This window comes from Micropterus salmoides, unplaced genomic scaffold (genome assembly GCF_014851395.1).
Source record: "Micropterus salmoides isolate LMB-PRFRI ecotype aquatic unplaced genomic scaffold, ASM1485139v1 Ms_hic_scaffold_3, whole genome shotgun sequence".
In the NCBI taxonomy this organism is placed as follows: Eukaryota; Metazoa; Chordata; class Actinopteri; order Centrarchiformes; family Centrarchidae; genus Micropterus; species Micropterus salmoides.
Window position 1 is genome coordinate 16,386,194 of NW_024042261.1, and position 19,682 is coordinate 16,405,875.

Below are 19,682 nucleotides of genomic sequence, written 5' to 3' on the forward strand. Positions count from 1 at the left end.
AGGCCAGATTGACTGAAAATTAAGTCTTTGTAACTCAGATCACACTATAGACTGATATGCTAAGTGTATATAAACATATATAAACAACATTAAGGGATATTAAGTCTGTTATATGGAAACATAACTTAGTGTAGCAGATAGTCTAACAATATGATATTTCACACACAGAAAGACCTTGATTGTCCACTTTTCTTTCTTTTTGCTCTTTATAGATTTCTACTGTCCTACCATCTGCACTCACTGTTCATTTCCTATTGAATTCTTTCAGCTATTAGATCTATTGCTCTTTCTTCCATGAAACTAGTTTTGCACTCCCTTATTTTTTCTTCTCTCTCCTGTTATATTGGCCGGAAATTGAGGCAGATAGCATTTAAATGTGAGCGCAGTGTGCACAGTCACGGCATGCTGGAGCTGGGTGGCAGGAGGGCAGGCAGAGGGATGGAGAGGAAGGCGGTAGTTCCAAGAGAGAGGGAAGAGACAGAATTGTATGCTGTTCTTAATACTGTGTTATTTCCCTTGACAGGATGGTGTTTAGTAAGACATCTGTGTTTCAGGTTGTTAATTATCAGTTACCAAACTGAAGGGGAAACAAAAACCTGCCTTCTCAAGTTTAGGTCTTCTTGATTATATATTCTTCTGCAGATCTTTTCTTTAACTTCTCTATCCTCTATTTCTTTCTTTTGTGTTGCTAAACTTTTTCTTCTCTGTCAGTGTTTTCTTCAACCTTCTTATCCCTCATACTCTGTTGTCTTGCCATGAACCAGTTATGCAGCGTGAAATACAAGGGTCCTGCCACAGTGAAGGATTGCAGTATAATTGGAGTGAGCGCAGGGCGAAGATGAATAACCTTAATGACAATCCTTATCTGAGTTTTTGTTGGCCCACACTGCAGTTGGCTCGCACAGACAGCAGTGTTGGAGCTAACTGCATCATTAAAAATGCAGCAGCTTGAATGTGATCAGAGGGGCTTTAGAATGTGAGCTTGTTAGTTTGTCCCCAGAGCTGTTAGGGATTGGGTGATGAGCCGTCAGCAGGTAAGAGAGACTTGAGGAGGCAGGTGGCCTCTGCAGAGGGTTTTTTTAACTTCATCAGTGCATCACAAAATTGGAACAATATGACTAAGTTGTGTGCTCTCAAGGCCACACTTTTTGTCTTGCTTGCTTTTTAATTTTCTTAGTCTTTCTTGTTTTCATGCTGTTTTCGACTTCTGACTGCGTCGGCAAACCCAACGCCTGCTTTCTCATTGTTTCTATTTCATTTTTCTTTTCAGTTTGTTTGTTTGTTTTCTGGGTTCCGTCCGTCTCTTTCTCTCTCTCTGTCTTTGGCATTGTCTTTTCATTTGGCTTGGCTAATGTGGATTCAGAATGTGTTCAAGTCACGTCAAGCATGTGAATGATGTTCTTTGTCCTCATCGTTTGTGGGGGGAAAAAGCAAACAAACAGAATGCACTCTTTCAATCACTTTCTCTTCCAGTGGCACCACTGTTTTCTGCTTTCTATATGTGGAGTGTGTTGGGAACCACCTCATGTATATGAGAAATGCATAAGAAATCATGGTCTAAAAGATCCTGTTATTTGATTTCTTAGTTTGAAGATTTTTTTGTGGTTACTTTTAAATAAATTCTGCATGATTTTAATACCACCTCTTGAGTAACACTGATGACAAACCCTGACTGTTGCACAAAGAACAAACTGATTGTAAGTTTGGACCACACATTAATCTCTACTGTGTCCATTCCCACTTATTAAGCCTTAATGAAGTCCATTAAAATTTAAATGTGATGCTTTACCTCTACTGAGTGAATACTGGCTTTAATTTATACATTGAGCTTGGTTCCTGTTAACAACAAGAAAAGAAACTATTTTAATATTAATTAAAATATTTTTGTCTTACATTGAGATTTTTGTGTCTCCTCAGTGTCTCAGGAACATAGCCTAAAGGACTCATTTTGAATGTGGGTTGATCCAGCGGGGATGAATGTGTTCTGAGTGCAGTGAACTGAATGTGAAAAGTGACAGGAGCATTTGAGGATAATTGTTACGGCTTTTTGAAAGACATACTAGTGTTTTGTCTGCACAGGGTGGAGTCAATTAATAAGTTGTTCATTGTCTTTATATATCTACAGAGATTGTTCGGGCCATGACCTATGTGATCAACCAAGGCATGGCGATGTACTGGGGGACGTCTCGGTGGACGGCCATGGAGATCATGGTAAGCGGCAAGGAGCTTCTGGTGTCACTTCTGCTCATGACAACCGTCTTTTTGTATAAAAAGCACTGAAATAAAAAAGAATATTCAATTGGATTGTTTAGTTACTCAGTAAACTTTTTTGTCTAACTTGCTTGACTTGCTGTACAACAGTTTGAAACTTGCTGGAGTTTTTTGTTGGGTTGAGTTACAAAGTAACATTATTTACAGAGACAAAAGTACGGTCTAGACCTGCTCTATATGAAAAGTGCAATGAGACAACTTCTGTTATGAACGGGCGCTGTTTAAATAAACTTTAATTGAATATCTCAGAACAACAGAAGATAGCCACTTTGCTTGGCAGAAACTCGCAACGCAGTAGCTGTTGACTGTTGATCCAGAGACCCATAGAGTAAAGCACACCTGGTTTCTATACCTTAACAGATTTAAGACCCATTTTAGCAGCTTATTATCTTGTACCATCTTGGACACATTGCTGATGCATAATCATGGTAGTGAACGAAAAATTAAACAGGAAATGGGAGGAAACTGGAAAATCAGACTAAAGGTTTGAGGAAATACAGCTGTTTCTAGGAAGTGTTCCCACAGAGGCACAATGGCTTCCTCTGGCTTTGTGTCTTCTTCCTATCAGAATCAATCTACCTCCCGTTTCAACTCTCGCTACAGTAATGAATATATACGGGGGGTGCAAAGCCACAGCAGAGAGTTAAAAAATAAACACATCCCTGAAGTGACATTCAAGGTCCCCATTCTCTCCTCTCTCATCTGTCTCTCTCTGGTGTCTTTATCACCCTCCCTTCCCCCCCACTAAGCCCAGCGTGATGTGTTGACATCCTCTTTCTGTGAAAGAGAGCAGATATCTTTGTAGAACACAAGCCCAGATGAAAGCCGTGTAATTTAGATAGCATCAGTAATGACGAGGGGGTAAACACAGCTTTGCAGTGTACGTGACAAGGCAGCAGTTCAGTGTACACAGACAGAGACGTACATGCAGACACAGGCTCGAGGCGCATGACATAGGTTGCTGCACAAAAGGGCAACTTGTAATTTGTAAGTTGAGTGAAAGCACCGACATTATCCTTGCGTTATGCTGAGTAGATTCCCCCTCCTACTACCCAACGCGTTTGTGTGTGTGTTTCCTCTGGCATGTGTTCTCAAAGGACGTGTGGAGATTCAGATGAAATGGAAGGAAATTTGAATGTGATGAGTTGTGATATGGAATATTGATTGGGTGACTTACTTTCAGCGCTGCATTTGATTTAGCGCCATGTTCCCCACAAGCTGATTAACACCCTCCCTCTCCCATCACTTCCCTGAATTTCCCAGCACTATCCATCACTCCTAACCTTTGCTCCTGCCTATCATCATCGGGGTTTTTTTCTCATTCTTTCTCTATGCTCATCAAAGTTAAGATCCAGCATCATAACAAGCAGCCATTAATTCTCGCCCCTTTTTTTTTTTTATCTCTAGGAGGCGTATTCGGTGGCTAGACAGTTTAATCTGATCCCTCCAGTGTGTGAGCAGGCAGAGTACCATCTCTTCCAGAGGGAGAAAGTAGAAGTGCAACTGCCTGAACTTTACCACAAAATAGGCAAGTTTTCTTTGTGTGTTGTTTGTGTGTGTTTGTGTTGTGCAGTATTGTGGTGAATCAGTCAATCAGTGCCCAATGATGAAATGTCTTCTTGTCCCAAGACAAGTTAGCACAAGCATCCTGTGGTCAGAACATTCTTGCAGTCAGTTTATCATAAATTAATAAATGCAGATAAATTATCTCCATCATTCTCTGTTGCTCATCTTTTTTCATCTTCTCACATTTTCACTTTCCTGGCACTGTTCTCTCACATTTTTTTACACTCTTCCTTTTGACACATATTACTAATACTCCTCCTGTTTTAACTCCTGATGGTTCCCATGGTGACAGGAGTTGGGGCGATGACGTGGTCACCGCTGGCGTGTGGCATCATCACGGGAAAATATGAAAACGGCATTCCTGAATCTTCCAGGGCATCCATGAAGGTAGGCGAGCTAACTTCAAATGAAAAAAAAAAAGAATGTCTATGTGAATCAAAGTCATAGATAAGATGCTTGCCTTTGGTGTGGGAGACCTGGGTTCAATTCCCACTGTGAGACATCCGCCATTGTGTCCCTGAGCAAGACACTTAACCCCCAGTTGCTCCAGAGGCGTGCGACCTCTGACATGTATAGCAATTGTAAGTCGCTTTGGATAAAAGCGTCAGCTAAATTAATAAATGTAAAGTGGACGCTTTGATCCTTAACACCTAAATCCACTTCAATTAGTGTCACTTTCAGGAAAGACTATTCAAAAATGAGACTAGTTTCATGAAGAATCCTTGGAAACTGTGCTTCAACAAGGACAGTGTTTTCTTCTTTAAAAAAGGTCACTAAACACGAGATAAACTAGTACGAGATAGTCAGCCGACAACTGTTACCACAGATGGCGAAAAACAATCAGGCACCGGCCCTCAGAAAACCAGAAGCTTAAAGAGCTGAGAGGTGATGAGATGATCAGCTGCAGATGTGGAGGAGAGCCAGGTGCCAAGATGACTGCAGACAAAAACCCCACACCACAACAAAAAAACACCCTGAACATAAAGAAAACACAAAACTGAATACTCAGTCACGTCTAAACCCTGACATAGAGTCCTTTAAGTCTTATGTTCTTCTTGTGGGTACTCCTGTGGGTCACGGGATTCCTGTTGGATTCCCACTGGATGGGTGTCAGTTTATCTATTCATCAAGGGACTTGGACAGGTCACAAAAAACGTCAACGGTAGGGGGCAGCACGGGAATCATAGGTCAGTTAATATATACAAATATAGCTCACAATGAAACCCAACTTGTAACAAGGGGTCACAAGTAGACACTGCTGTTGTGACTGATTAACTTCAATTTGGCTAACTATTTAGAAATATATCAATGCCAAAATCTTTAGGTTGCTTGTGAAACCAGCCTGAATGTATGGATGTATGTGAGGGACATGCAAACACACATTTAGTGCTTCAAGAGCTGAATCACTGCAGGTTTGTTAACCTCAGCAGTGCATGTCTGCAATTGGTCACCATTCAAAAGACATTGGGCCTTGTATTTTGAATTTTCTCCTAGATACGAACACAATTTAGGAGTCCCGACCTGTCAAAGGTGTCATGTGCAATTAGTGTGCTGTTATCCCGCTATTATGGATTGTATATTTCATTACTTTGAAGCAATTGAAATCTTATATAAATTACACTTCATAATTATGTTGAAGTTATCCTGTTTGCAATTTGAATAATATAATTCTAAATTAACTGATATAGCTAAACAATATCATTCATTTGAATTTGCTATTGATGCTGTTTTATGACACTATAGTATTACAATTCATTAAATGATGCACTAATTGAAGGTTAATTTGTGGCTTTATATAACAGGGTCAGCTGGAAGTGTAATCTTTTGGACACCTTAGTCCCTCAGGCCCATAGAAGAGAGTGACAGTGTGCTGATATGTTGGCAAAGACAGATGAATGGTTGTTGATTACCACGGGCTGTGCTTCTGCAAATGGGAAAGTTGTTAGAGCCGCAACTCCGCAGACAGACACATTGATCCAGCCCTTTCCGCTTAATATGCTGCAAAAATGATAGGCTTACCTTTATAGATGTCCAAAAGCAGGACTTCAATCTCCAAACTATGAAGTTCTTCTTATTACACTTCGATATCATTTTCATGAATGAACACTTCCTGACATATAGGGCAGGACTCGTAGCCTTATATGGTATTATTGGGGCATTAGTTATGCTAATTTACTATTCTGAATCAACTCACTCATTTACACACAAAAGACATTCATCATGTTTACGTGGGTCATGACGTGGTACACTCGTACGAGCCCACCATACGAAAAAATAGTAACAGAAACTTCTTGCATGAGGCTTGCATAATGTGACATACACATGGGCCAGAATCCCTGCGGAAGACTTTCAACACCTTTTTGATTATACGCCATAGCAGTTGACACATTTAGTAAAGTTACACTGGATATCACTGTGAATCTTATTTCCATTGTTTTTGTAATTTTAAGGCAGTTTTCTTCACTGCATTGTAACAAACAAAAAGGCCTTAGTTGAGAAATGAACTGTAGGAACATTTTAAGTGTTTCACCTTTCTCAAACCCGACCCTGTAGATGAGAAGACTCATGTTTTTGCGTTAACTATGAAGGTACTGACCCCTGCTGGTTAGTTTAGCTTAACATAAGGATTGAAAGCAGGGGGAAACAGCTAGCCCCGGTTCTATCCAAAGGTTAAAAAAATCGAGCGCACTAATTAACATGTTATGTGTTGTTTGTTTAATCAATGCAAAAGCAGAAGTGTAAAAACAACTTTGAGATTTAAGGGAGGTTAGGTAATAGACTCAAAATGTCTAACTATTCCCGATACAGGGAAGCAGGGTGTGTGAGTGCTGGGTGAAGAATGGCTCGAAACGTCTCAAAAAGTAGTCAAACCCACCTTTCAGGGTCATATTATCAGCCCCAACCAGTATGCCTGTGGCCCTGGTGCCCTGTGTAGAAGAAACAAATCAATACAAGCTGTCTTTATTGACATAAATAATTAAATGAAGCCAGTTCTGTAGCACCTTAGCCAATTCTCAGCATGTGCAGTCAATAATTTTACATTATGCAACATGCCTGGAGAGCTTAGAGTACTTCTTCCAGTACCAGTTTCCTTTTTTCTCTCTTGTCTATACTTCCATACATACTTACCATTATTTAACCTGCCTCTACTTTTAGTTTCTTTTCTTTTAATCTCTACCCCCTCCTCTCTCCCACCAGTCGTATCAGTGGTTGAAGGAGAAAATAGTAAGTGAGGATGGAAGGAAGCAACAAGCCAAGCTGAAAGAGCTCAACCACATTGCAGAGAAGCTGGGCTGCACTCTGCCTCAACTGGCTGTCGGTAAGACATCTCTGGTCGCCCTCCCCTTCTCATAACAAACAGTGGAAGCAGTCAGACAGGCACCTTCTTTAATGCCTGACATGAAAAAAACTCACATTATCCTTGACACGCTTCCTGTGTTTGCTTGTCATTTGTCTCGTGGGTTTGATTTTCCCTCCAGTTTCTACACACAAACAAAGACCTTTCAAATCTAACTGTGCTTTGACTGTGTTACTGTGCACTGATAAAATATCTTAGCTGCCTGGAAGGTAGAAGTAAAGGCATTCAAAGATTAAAAGATTTGTGGTGTACTTTGAAAAAATGTCTGGCAGCAATGTATGGTTTACGATTTGTCGTAAATGGACTGAATGAAACAAAGGGATTTGACTTTTTAACACTCGACTTTGTGATAAATGTCTTATAAGGATCCTTGAAGAGCTAGCACAAGACTAAAAGCCCAGTTTTTTGTGGTCTGTTATAATCATAGATAAAATGATAATAAGCAGCAGTGCGCCCTCAAGTGGGTGCTGTGTGAACATCTACATCTCTTTCTCTCTCCAGCGTGGTGTCTAAGAAATGAAGGCGTGAGCTCAGTTCTTCTGGGAACATCCAACCCTGAACAGCTCACTGAGAACCTCGGGGCCATACAGGTGGGAACATGCTGTCTTTACCTATGTTCAGGTGTTCTCGCTGCTTAGTTTCCTCCACTGCTCTACTCCAGCTTTATTGATTTCGAGATCAAAACGTTATGTGATTCTCTGTATTTTTTTGCTTCCCTGTATTTCCCGCTTCCTCCCTGCGAGGCAAATTCAGTTTTGCTCTTTACCTTTTGCGCAGGTCCTCCCTAAGATGACGTCTCATGTGGTGTCTGATATCGACCACATCCTGGGCAACAGACCGTACAGTAAGAAGGACTACCGCTCTTAGGCCTGGCAGGTGGACTACCGAGAGGTCAGCCTACCTACTCACCTACCTACGTAACCATACTGCTACCATGGACACACCGTTCAATGTTAAAGTCCACGGTCCTCTCCTTGGGCCCCACTCAGTTCCAGTCCACTTCAGCCTGGAACAGAGAGTCTTGCTAAGCCCAGCATTGCATACCGTAACCTTGTCTGTTTGAGACTCAGCTCCACCAGGTTCATCTCAGGTCCAGTCCAGCTCAGCCAAGAGACACTGCTTAAATTCAGCTTTTTGCAGCCTCAAACGCAACTTAGCTCATTTGAGTAAATCAAAACTTTGTGCTCCCCAACCAAGGTGTTAACCCTTTCAGCACCTGTTCATTCAAATATAACTATGCAGAACTTAGTCTTGCCCATGTTACAGTTCATATCCGGTGCCATGCTGACAACACCCAGAGCATTACAACTCCAAACACAACGCCCTCATCAAGAAATGTAATAGATATTTCCACTTCTATTAGATGGCCAGGTATGCTTGAACAGCTCCTAATAGTCTGTGACACACATTTAAAACCATTTCACACATTTACAGTTTGAGCAGCACAGTATGAAAAGCAGTGCAGGAGTATTTAAAGCAAAAGTGCCTTGCTCAAGGGCATCTTGACAGTAGTTGCTGAGTGAGACAGTTATGTTACCTATTCACTTCACCCACTCACGTCCGATGACTCAGACCCTCGAGTCTCTAGCCTTCCTCTCTAATGTCCAGACTTCCACCCACAAGTAATTTAATTTGAGCACAAAATTCATATTGAGCACATATTTTATTCATGAGAAATAATCGATGCAAGCACCTTAGACTTATAACTCAGAGATACCTTAGGAAAGGGGACACAAAGAAGCTTTAGTTGCATGAACGTCCCCGTCAGTTAGTCAGTGATTTTATAAAATTGCTATGCAGTGCAGCAAATAATATTACCATATGAGCTCAATACTTTCACCTCTTGTGTCAGAGGTGCACGCTCAAGTCGTAGGATAAAATATCTCGTTTATTTTCCCATGAAATGTGAGGTTTAGCAGTGACAAGGTGACCTGCTCAAACTTCTTGAAAAATCAAGCTTCAAGAATGAGGCCTCAACAAACCAGTTCCCTATTAGCTTGAATTAGCTTTCTACTATCTACCAAATGTACTCAGTCCAAATGTACTCTCATATTTAGTGTAGTACTGAAAAGTATTCAGTAGATATTATAGGCTGCAAATCCTGAGCGTATTAACCAACAGATGCATGTTTCTCCTGCTATAGTGTGCCTCTCTTTTCTTTTCTACAAAGCACATAAGTAAACAACACAAAGGAGTTTGATCAAAAATACTGCAAGCTTGCCTACCGTCCTTGACCGCCTGTGAAGCAGAGGAACGTCGGTGTCAGAGGGACTCTGTTAGAGGAGAGAATGAAGCATGTCGCCCCTGTGTGGTCTTTTTGATGAACCGCTTCACTAGATAATAAGAGAGAGAAATAACGCTTTGCAAAAACAAACAAAAAAAAGTGGACTACTTTTCTCTCAGTTTGCATTTATTATGGAGACATTTGACTCCTTTTCCTGTGAACAGAACCTGCACTGCTGATTTTCCTCAATGAATTTGGCAGAAAATGACTTAAAGTAAATATAATACATCTTTGTAATAAAAGAATGACTGCCCTCCTGGCCGGTTGTGGCTATAGTAACTACGGAAACTGCTTGCTAATGGCACCAAGAGGCTTATAGACAAGGTATCTGGGATGTGGCAAAGATGACAGTGTTTATTTTAGAGTAGTTAATAAATATGAGCTTTATTTTGACATTTCGAGATCTTGTTTTTGTTTGGAGAATTATGTGGATGTTACATGTACATAAAATGTTAAATCATACCTTGTAACATAAGAAAAACCTTGAAGAAGCCTCTCTTGCATATGAGGACTTCACTGTACTGTATGGCTAATATATATAAATAAGATGTAAATAGAGATTATTTTGTTGCACCTCTGTGGTATCACTGCAGCAGTTGCAGCGTTTTGAGTCACTCTTCCTCCTATCCTCCTCCAGCCTGGCATTACCCTGTCACAGAATTAAATTTCTGGCTCCTGGCTTATACACTCACCTAAAGGATTATTAGGAACACCTGTTCAATTTCTCATTAATGCAATTATCTAATCAACCAATCACATGGCAGTTGCTTCAGTGTATTTAGGGGTGTGGTCCTGGTCAAGACAATCTCCTGAACTCCAAACTGAATGTCAGAATGGGAAAGAAAGGTGATTTAAGCAATTTTGAGCGTGGCATGGTTGTTGGTGCCAGACGGGCCGGTCTGAGTGTTTCACAATCTGCTCAGTTACTGGGATTTTCACGCACAACCATTTCTAGGGTTTACAAAGAATGGTGTGAAAAGGGAAAAACATCCAGTATGCGGCAGTCCTGTGGGCGAAAATGCCTTATTGATGATAGAGGTCAGAGGAGAATGGGCCGACCGATTCAAGCTGATAGAAGAGCAACTTTGACTGAAATAACCACTCGTTACAACCGAGGTATGCAGCAAAGCATTTGTGAAGCCACAACACGCACAACCTTGAGGCGGATGGGCAACAACAGCATTAGACCTCACCGGGTACCACTCATCTCCACTACAAATAGGAAAAAGAGGCTACAATTTGAAAAAAAAATTGTACAGTTGAAGACTGGAAAAATGTTGCCTGGTCTGATGAGTCTCGATTTCTGTTGAGACATTCAGATGGTAGAGTCAGAATTTGGCGTAAACAGAATGAGAACATGGATCCATCATGCCTTGTTACCACTGTGCAGGCTGGTGGTGGTGGTGTAATGGTGTGGGGGATGTTTTCTTGGCACACTTTAGGCCCCTTAGTGCCAATTGGGCATCGTTTAAATGCCACGGCCTACCTGAGCATTGTTTCTGACCATGTCCATCCCTTTATGGCCACCATGTACCCATCCTCTGATGGCTACTTCCAGCAGGATAATGCACCATGTCACAAAGCTCGAATCATTTCAAATTGGTTTCTTGAACATGACAATGAGTTCACTGTACTAAAATGGCCCCCACAGTCACCAGATCTCAACCCAATAGAGCATCTTTGGGATGTGGTGGAACGGGAGCTTCGTGCCCTGGATGTGCATCCCACAAATCTCCATCAACTGCAAGATGCTATCCTATCAATATGGGCCATCATTTCTAAAGAATGCTTTCAGCACCTTGTTGAATCAATGCCACGTAGAATTAAGGCAGTTCTGAAGGCGAAAGGGGGTCAAACACAGTATTAGTATGGTGTTCCTAATAATCCTTTAGGTGAGTGTATTTTATGGAACTATTTAGGAAGAGGAAGGGTCGATTTTGTTTATTGTTTTTGCATTGTGAAGTCAGTTTAATAAATCTATATTAATAATGGCATTATTTAAAGAATTCTGTAAGTAATGAGCTTCTGTTTCAAACTTGAGCAATGGCCTTGAATCAGGTGGCTCAGCCCTCACGCTACATGGTTTGTCGCCTTCATGAGTTCTTGTTCTTTCTCATCTGGAAAACAAGCCATCACAGAGATCAGCAGAAATGTTGGCCAGGTTCCAGTTGAATCGCTGTCTTGCCCTCTGTGTAAATTTGTTGACTTGAAGCATAAACACCCTCCAGATTTTAACGAAAGGAAATTTGAAAAAATGCTGATCCACATATTGTAACGGATCAATCAGTAGTGTTTGTCTCACAGTATATTTTAAGAAGTCTGGCCTTAGATAATGAATAGACTTCCTACATTATGACTACTTGAAAATACAGAGGAGGGTGACCTGACTTTCACTCAGTCATCATAACGACCAGCCATTTACTAACAAAAAACACAGAGAAGCTATTTTTCTGCTCTTACACCCATTTCACTCGATTTATTCAAATAAGAGCAACATGTGGTCTATACACTAACATAGTAATTGGTCAGTGGATATTTGCTCCATGTCTGCTTTTCAGGTCAAATCAGTTTAATTTCCTTTACTGTACCTCGTGGTGGCAAACTTTCAGTTTGTGTGCAAGTCAACAAGCTGCCCATCAGTTTGAGTCAGTGACCATGTTGGAACACGGCCTGCCGCCGTGTGTGGAGTCTTCTCTGCCTGACAGAGTGCCTTGACTTGAGTCCCGCTAGAGGAAAGAAATTCAGGGATGTCTTTCATTACAAGTTGTTTGGTGTTGGCATTTGGGTGCTGTCTTACAAACAAAGTGAGAATGGAAAATTATGAATGCAGATTCTTAAATTCTCATATTGCATAATCTTTGGGATATGTTACCTATTACTTCATTTGGACAAAAAACATTGAAAACAAAGCAGCAAGACCCTCATAACAGTTTGTCTAGTTAACCTTTTGGTAATTGTCTAAAAAAGCCTCACCCTACAGCTTCTTATATATAGTGTTGTTTATGGCAATTGGCCTTTATTTAGGCTGTTTCCACAAAACTATCTTACCGGAGCAGTTTAATCAGAGGTAAATGTGCAACACTGTGTTGCTGTATCATTCAGTGTCTTCTCCTTCAAACAGCCATGCACTTCATAAAGCAGTTTGTAGTCAGAAAAGTCTTTAGCAACTCCACTCCAGTAGAGGAAAGCAAGCAATAAACTAAATGAAATGTCATTAAGGTAATGCATACAGTGATCATTTTAAGTTCACACCCTAGAAAATAGGTCTGGAGGCCAAAATGCAACGAAGCAAGAAACAACTCAGATAACATGAAAAGTCCACCAATGTGACATATTTAACCCAAGATGTCCTGTTCAGGGTGAAACTAACCTAAATAAATTCTCATACAAATGTTGAGTAGTGTAACCTATTCTACGGATCTGTGTTGCTTTCTACAACATGTACATTTGAGGATGGAAAAGACTTCTTCTTGTTTTTGTGTGCAAACCATCAGTGTATTATTTCTCTCCTGGACAGCGGTTTCTCTGTAAATAGTCTACAGTGTGATTATGAATAAATGCATTGCCAATGGAAACATCATTATTGTCTCACTGCTGCTTGTGACATCAGTCTCTCTACTAGTTTAATTAAACCTTGTGGAGTGGAACGATATAATGCAAAAGGTTATTATACAAAATCAATTAATATGGTATTCTCAAAGGTCTCTGAAGCAGATGGAATAATACAAGCACAGGACAAGTATACCTGGTTGCTTTATTTGTTACAAAAAACAGAAGACAGACCTGGAGAAACACCCTCCAGACATTTGATCATGAATTTCATGAAGTTGAAATGTGATATTCCAGCACCCCCCCCCCCCCCCCCCCCCCCCAACCTGACTTAAGTGAAAAACAACAATATAGTGTATACCCATCTTATTTAAGTATAACCCAATTGTCTCCTCCCCCCCAATCCCCCCTTCGTTCCTCCATCTTTCTCCTTATTTGGAGCCTGTGGACAGCAGGGCGATGAGTCCCGAGGAAGCACTGATGGACAGAATGTAGTTGCTGGAAAAAAAGAGAGTTAAGGACAAAAAAGCGTTGACAGAGAGCTACAACAACTCGTCAAATGCATCCAGTTCAGATTTTGAAGGAATGTGTGTGGAATCATGCAGCATCAGCCTTCCTGGACTTCACGCGAGCGCTGTCACAACTAACGTATTCAAACAACTCAAGTGTATCTAAAAGCGGTACTTAAAGACAGAAGCCATCTAAATACGAGCATCTGATGACTGATTGTACAGTATGTGTAAAGCGTCCTGGACCCTGATTAATCCCAAATGTTGTGAGTGCTGATCACATGTACAGTGCGATTAAAAGGATACACAGTGGGGTTGAAGTTCTTCAGCAAGAAGAAGGAGGCGATAATGACGAGGACAAGAAAGAGTGTGTTGTTGTAGAAGATGGAGAAGGTGGTGGCCTCGTAGTCGGCGACCTCATTCTTCTTCCACAGGATCCTAGACAAACAAAATAAAAACACAATCACTTATGTAAGAATGTGTCTTGGGGCACTGCAGAGAACCATTCACTTAACCCCTCTTAAACTTTTACCTAGGAAGACTGTAAAGTCCTTCCTGTTATTAATGCGTTCCTTTCGGCTGTTGTGTATAATATAATCAACTTTATTGGCCACATACAATTTATACACAGTATGCGAAATTTGTTCTCTGCATTTAACACCTATCTAGGAGCAGTGAGCAGCCACTGTGCAGCAGCCGGGGAGCAGTTACGTTCAGGGCCTTGATCAAGGGCAACTTCGGTGGCACTCCAGTTCCCCACAGACTGAGCCAATGCTGCCCAAATACCAACATCTTTAAGCTAATAAAATGCTGATGTCCCCAACTATATTCCATGTCCACTTTTTTCTTAGATGTAACATTGCATCAAACTGTTTCCCAGCTAAGAGGACAGCAAAGCAGCAAAAAAAAGGCAGTAGTGATGCGTGGCCAGAAACATTGTTTGCAATTCATAGTTTTCAGTCACATGACATGCGCGGTGACCTGGAGGAAAAAAACAACAGACCAACATAGCGGTTCACAGCGTGACTGTCCCGTAGAGACGCCGCAAAAGCAGTCAAATTTTATTTGGATCACCTTTCAACTTTAGAAAAAGAAAGATATGAACACAAACTGCAAGTGTTGGGTATATCCGATCCATATAACACTTATTTTGTCAAAGATTTTTTCAAAGTACAAACCCCTCACCTCTCGTCTTTCTCCTTGCGGGACATCTTGCGGTTGTCTGCCTCAGACAACTTCCTGGTTACCTCCTTGGAAACAGCATCCTCACGTTTCTGGGCAACTCTGGAGGATGACAAGAGAAAGATCACGCACATTATGCGTCAGTGAAAGATCTTTAGTCAAACTTGAGAAACACTTTGAAGCACAGCAGCTCTGTAGTTTGTGGACAGAAGTCGACTAATAAGAAGAAAGTGATGTTTATGTGGTACTTTTTTTACCTAGCAAAAGTTCAAATGCACCGACAATCGTATTGCATACTAGAGTATTACATTGTTTCAAAGTTTCCCCAATTAATATTGCATTCTGTTTCGATCGAATGATCAAATTAAAAAGTATCTGCATCAGCAGTGTGACAGTATTATAAGCGCACCCCTGATCCAACTAATGTACAGGAAAGAGAAACAGTAAAACCTTCAGATGCAGAGTAGTGTGTTTATGCTTCTTACTTGTGTTTGAGAACAAACTTGACGTTCTTGTAGGCAAAGGCCACCAGGTAGGTGCTGACCAGAGTCATCACAGCGTACAAAACTGCTGACTGGACAAGGTCCATGTGCCAAATCCTCCAAAACAGCCCTAGAAAGAGAGAGTCTTTCATTACTATTGGCGAAATCATCAAGTCTGTATGCAGTGTGTTGGTTAAACAAATGCTGTAAACCGTGAGAATTACGAAAATCTACGCAGAGTTAAGTTATTGGGAGTTGTTTTTATTTTGCAGTTCAAACAAAATAAGCATAATTACAAAGACTACTAGCAAACTAAACTGTTTATTACTTACTACTAAACATAGTAATTTAACCACACTTTACATCAGAGTTACCAATGACAGTTATTGTTCTTATTGATAATACTGTGTTAGCATGCTGTGCTGTTTTTGAACATGTATGCGGTACAAGCACATAATTACAATCAGTTTTCCTTGAGATTATTCCTCCAATGAACCAGTGTTAGCTAAGCTAGTTAGCAGCGGCTAGCTGCTCCGGTCTCTCTGGTACTCACAGATGGGGATGGCAGAGACGATAAGTGCATTTCCGTAAAAGAGAGCGGTGGACTTTGCTGAAAGGTTTCTGCTGAAGTCCTGGAGGAGAAGGTCTTCCTCTGACTGCTGCTTGTTGCTGCCTTTGGGAGCCATGTCTGCGGATTGACCGGTGTGGCTGCTGCTCAGCTCTGGACACAAGAAGACTGACACGTCGGTGTACGAGGACAAGAGGGACGCGTCAGCATAAACCCGGAAATACGCCGGCGTTCTTCTTCTTCTTCTTGTTGTTTGCTAAGACGATGAAGGAGAGGCTTCAGCTCCCTGTTGCCCTCCGCGTGATGACAAAGGAACTGCACTTGTTGACAGTTTTGTTTCGTCAAAAGGTCAGTTCAACAAAAAACCCATATTTCCTCACTTTCCTCTTGGTTTAATTTGCCCAATTTGGGAGTTATTCACCTCTGAGATTTCTAGCATTTACCGTAATAATAACCTCGATGAAACGTTTTGTAAAAATTACGATGAACTTTGTCATTTTCAAGTGGAGCAGGGACAACATACTGGCGCTGCCTGCTAGCTTACTCAGAACATATGTAGTCGACATTTATTAAAACAATAACAGCTTTATTCAGCTTGTTAAGGGTGGGAAACTCTCAGTGCTTTCAAGAAGCAATAGTCAAGAAGAAATAGTCCCTAACTTTTAAAAGTATGTTTCTATCTTAAAACTTGGGCAAAGGAAATCAAAATGATTCACTAGATGTCACTAATGTGTTTTTACGTAATTTAGGTGAACTGGCCCTTTAAATTATATTTTTAATATTACTTTACATTTTTACATTAAATTGATCCATTTATGAAGTTACACACAGTTTACAATGCATTTGTATATAAATATGCCATAAATATTGTAACATGGGTTGTGTTATAAACTGATATTTAAGAGTAGAAACATTTGAAGAACGGAACAAACATTGAAGAGAAGAGACGATCAATGAATAAGAATAAGATAAGTACAATAAGAGAGAAAACATGTGATAAGAGGAGAACTCAAGGGGAAAATACAAATGCATCCTGACTGTTCTAAACAAAAAAACTAAGACCCCTATAAGCTGGAACTCTAACTAGAAAATGTGCATTACATTAAGCTGCCTATTGTAATCTCTTCCAAAAAAAGATATGAAACATCAAATGGGCTGTTCCTCTTTTCTGTAGAGTTCCTACTTCTCCATGAATCGCGCTCACTGCCCCACAATATCTCATACCAGTCACATCAGCACATTCTTCATTATTATTAACATGCCACACCCCAGGCTTTATTACTTTGATAAAATAGTTTTCCTTGTAGTACAGAAATGTGCCTGCCTTCCTTTTTGGAAACTCCACAACAAAATAATTTTAGTACACATCACCATGTACTGAAATACAACTCGAAAAAACAGATCCTGCCATATTTAAGATCTTATTTTTGCGATGGTTTGAAGAATTAGCTCTAAAAACTTTTCTACTAGAGCCACTAAAGCTCAAGTACCTGCAGGATTCACATTTTGCCCACTAGGGGTCATCATGTATATGTCTGTACATGTCAGTTTAGGTATTCAGCTGAAGCACATTTCCTGAGGCACTGGCAGTGAGTGCCAGATCTGCAGGTCTTAAATCACAAGGATTTTAAACAATGAAGGACAGTAAGGTCACAGCCTCACAGTGCTTATAGCCCTTATAGTACCAGATCTAAAGAAGTACTAAAAGAGCACTTACATTGTGTAGAGAGGTGGATCTCATTCACTAGGGACAGAGTTCCTGCAGCAAAAGTTTGGACTGACTGGAGAGACTTTTTGGAGACTAAAGGGATAAGCAAACAATATCTCCCTCAAAAAGGACAACAATAAATAAAACATTCATGGACAGGTGAGTAAATGTGACTTCTCTCTATGGCAAAGGGCCGTATCTCAACCTGCTTTAGAACTGCTTTCAAGTGCACACAGATATTCATTCAGGATCCTTTATAAAACTCCTCCTCTACACTTCCTCCTCTGACAAACATCCCACAGTCCATGGTGTGACCTCGCAGCTACAGATGCACAACCCATTAGCAGAGGATCCCTTCTCTTCCTTATCTCGTCCTCCAAGCCTGTCACATGCTTGCCGCTGGAGACATTTTAGAAACAGGGAAAAAACAGACAGATATTCGGCCTGCTGCTGCTGCCACCACAGTGCTTAACCCCCCGCCGAGCTGTTCTTTTTCCTTCTGTTCGCAGGAGCAAACAGCATGTGCGTGCGCCTGAGTGTATGGGTTTGCATGTATGTGTGTGAGTGTTAATATACAATGAAGACAGGCAGGTTTGCGTGATGTCCCTGTCTTTAAATGGGGATAGAGCTTAGGGATTAACCGTGCTCTTCAGGGGTGCAGGAGGGAGGAAAAGCGGAGGAGAGGGAGGGGAGGAGGTGATGCCAAAAGGCCTGCCAACACAATGCCAGGCGAGGCCGGTGATCTCCCTCCCTCCCTCCCTCCCTCATGTGTAAGTGCGTATGTTTGTGCCAGATTACTTTGGCTTTGGTGATACCACAGACATAACCACAGGGGCAAACACACACACACACACACACACACACTGGACTGCCACAGCCAACAGCGCATGGAAAGGAAAACACACACACAGTTTGCCTGGCAGTGCTGGTATGTTTTAGCTCACTTTGATCGTACCCTAGAGAGTATTTATGACAGATTACCTATCATAGTGACAAATTCTTTTTGAGTTTTCTTCTCTCACTTGCCCAAAACTAACCTCTAGGAGCCCTACATCTCTTACATCTGCATGCTACAACAATGTGTGTGTGTGTGTGTGTTTGGTGATAAGTTAGTTGATGAATCTCTCAGCACTTACTATTTCTCTGTGTTCATATTTCTGCAGCGTCAGCTACCGATCATTTCCAGTATACAAGCACAAATACCTACAGTTGCAAACTCACATAAAGAAACAACAACCCTGATGAGGCGAGTGTGACATTCATTTAAATGAGTCCAGGCTTATTGGATTTAAAAGGTATCTGAAACAAAAGTGGTCACTGAACTAAATACTTTTCCACAGCGTTGGATATTGTGGAAGTCCCCCACCACTGCAAAAATAATTCACAAATGGTAAAAAAGTATGACTGAGCAGGAGTGTGGTCACACAACATCCTCTGGCTTCTGATAGTTGTAAGAGGAACAACATTTATTAATCTTTCATCCCTGAAATGTGAGAAGAAACTGAGCGATCCACCACACAGCTTTATTGTTCTCACTGCTGCTGAAAAGGAGCTGAGACTTTAAAATACTGTTTATCTCACAAATTATACTTTTTTTTTAGTCAAACTCAATCTAATCAAATGTGTGTTTTGGCACACTTCAGTCTAGTCAAGCCATCTTTATATAGCACTTCAAACACAGTCGATTTGATAGTGCTTTGCAGAGTTAGCAATCAATAGAAATGAAATACATGAAGCCGTGCACACTTACAATCATGCTTTGTTACAAGAACTTCACCGTTAAAAGTCAGTTAGTTAAGGCTCAGTCACACCATCTTGTCAAACTGTGACACTTCATACAGCCTCTGTTAGTGTATTTGCTCACAGGGATGAAGTAAAAATTTTTTTGTCAAGTTCAATTGGTGAACTTTGACGAGCTGATTTGTGTCCTGGACTAATAAATCTATCTATGAAGGCCCTGTCACTAAACAGTTTGTTTGCCTGGTCTCAGAGGGCCTCAGGTCTTTAGCAGTGCTGCATTGATCAAGTCCTTAGGAACAGCGTAGGGCTGAGGCAATTTCTGCATTGTGGCCACAGTCAGAATTGCAGGTCATGTGACACCAAAAAAGCATTTTTCAGATGCACAGTCATGACAAAAGAAATAGTAAGAAATGGCTGTGTTCCAGGAGGGTGAGGATGTTGTGTTGTGTTATACAACTTCATGAA

General features: G+C 40.9%; 2 protein-coding genes across 4 annotated transcripts in view; one reads left to right on the top strand and one right to left on the bottom strand.

The window, feature by feature from the left end:
* The window catches only part of kcnab1a (potassium voltage-gated channel, shaker-related subfamily, beta member 1 a), a 149,397-nt gene extending 139,523 nt beyond the window's left edge, over positions 1 to 9,874 (top strand). For all 3 annotated transcript variants that reach the window (XM_038693709.1, XM_038693708.1, XM_038693710.1), the window contains exons 9-14: positions 2,126 to 2,211; positions 3,679 to 3,799; positions 4,130 to 4,224; positions 7,036 to 7,156; positions 7,697 to 7,785; positions 7,973 to 9,874. In XM_038693709.1, coding sequence (XP_038549637.1) covers positions 2,126 to 2,211; positions 3,679 to 3,799; positions 4,130 to 4,224; positions 7,036 to 7,156; positions 7,697 to 7,785; positions 7,973 to 8,062 — 602 coding nt within the window. In that variant the 3' untranslated portion in view covers positions 8,063 to 9,874. The remainder of the gene's footprint in view (positions 1 to 2,125; positions 2,212 to 3,678; positions 3,800 to 4,129; positions 4,225 to 7,035; positions 7,157 to 7,696; positions 7,786 to 7,972) is intronic.
* Positions 9,875 to 13,331: 3,457 nt separating this feature from the next.
* On the bottom strand, positions 13,332 to 15,971 carry ssr3 (signal sequence receptor, gamma). The gene is made up of 5 exons (XM_038693909.1): positions 15,755 to 15,971; positions 15,205 to 15,331; positions 14,723 to 14,821; positions 13,844 to 13,975; positions 13,332 to 13,526 (listed from the first exon to the last, which is right to left on the bottom strand). Exons 1-5 carry the CDS (start codon positions 15,885 to 15,887, stop codon positions 13,460 to 13,462), a joined length of 558 nt encoding a protein of 185 aa, XP_038549837.1. The 5' UTR covers positions 15,888 to 15,971; the 3' UTR covers positions 13,332 to 13,459.
* Between the last annotated feature and the right edge of the window lie 3,711 nt (positions 15,972 to 19,682).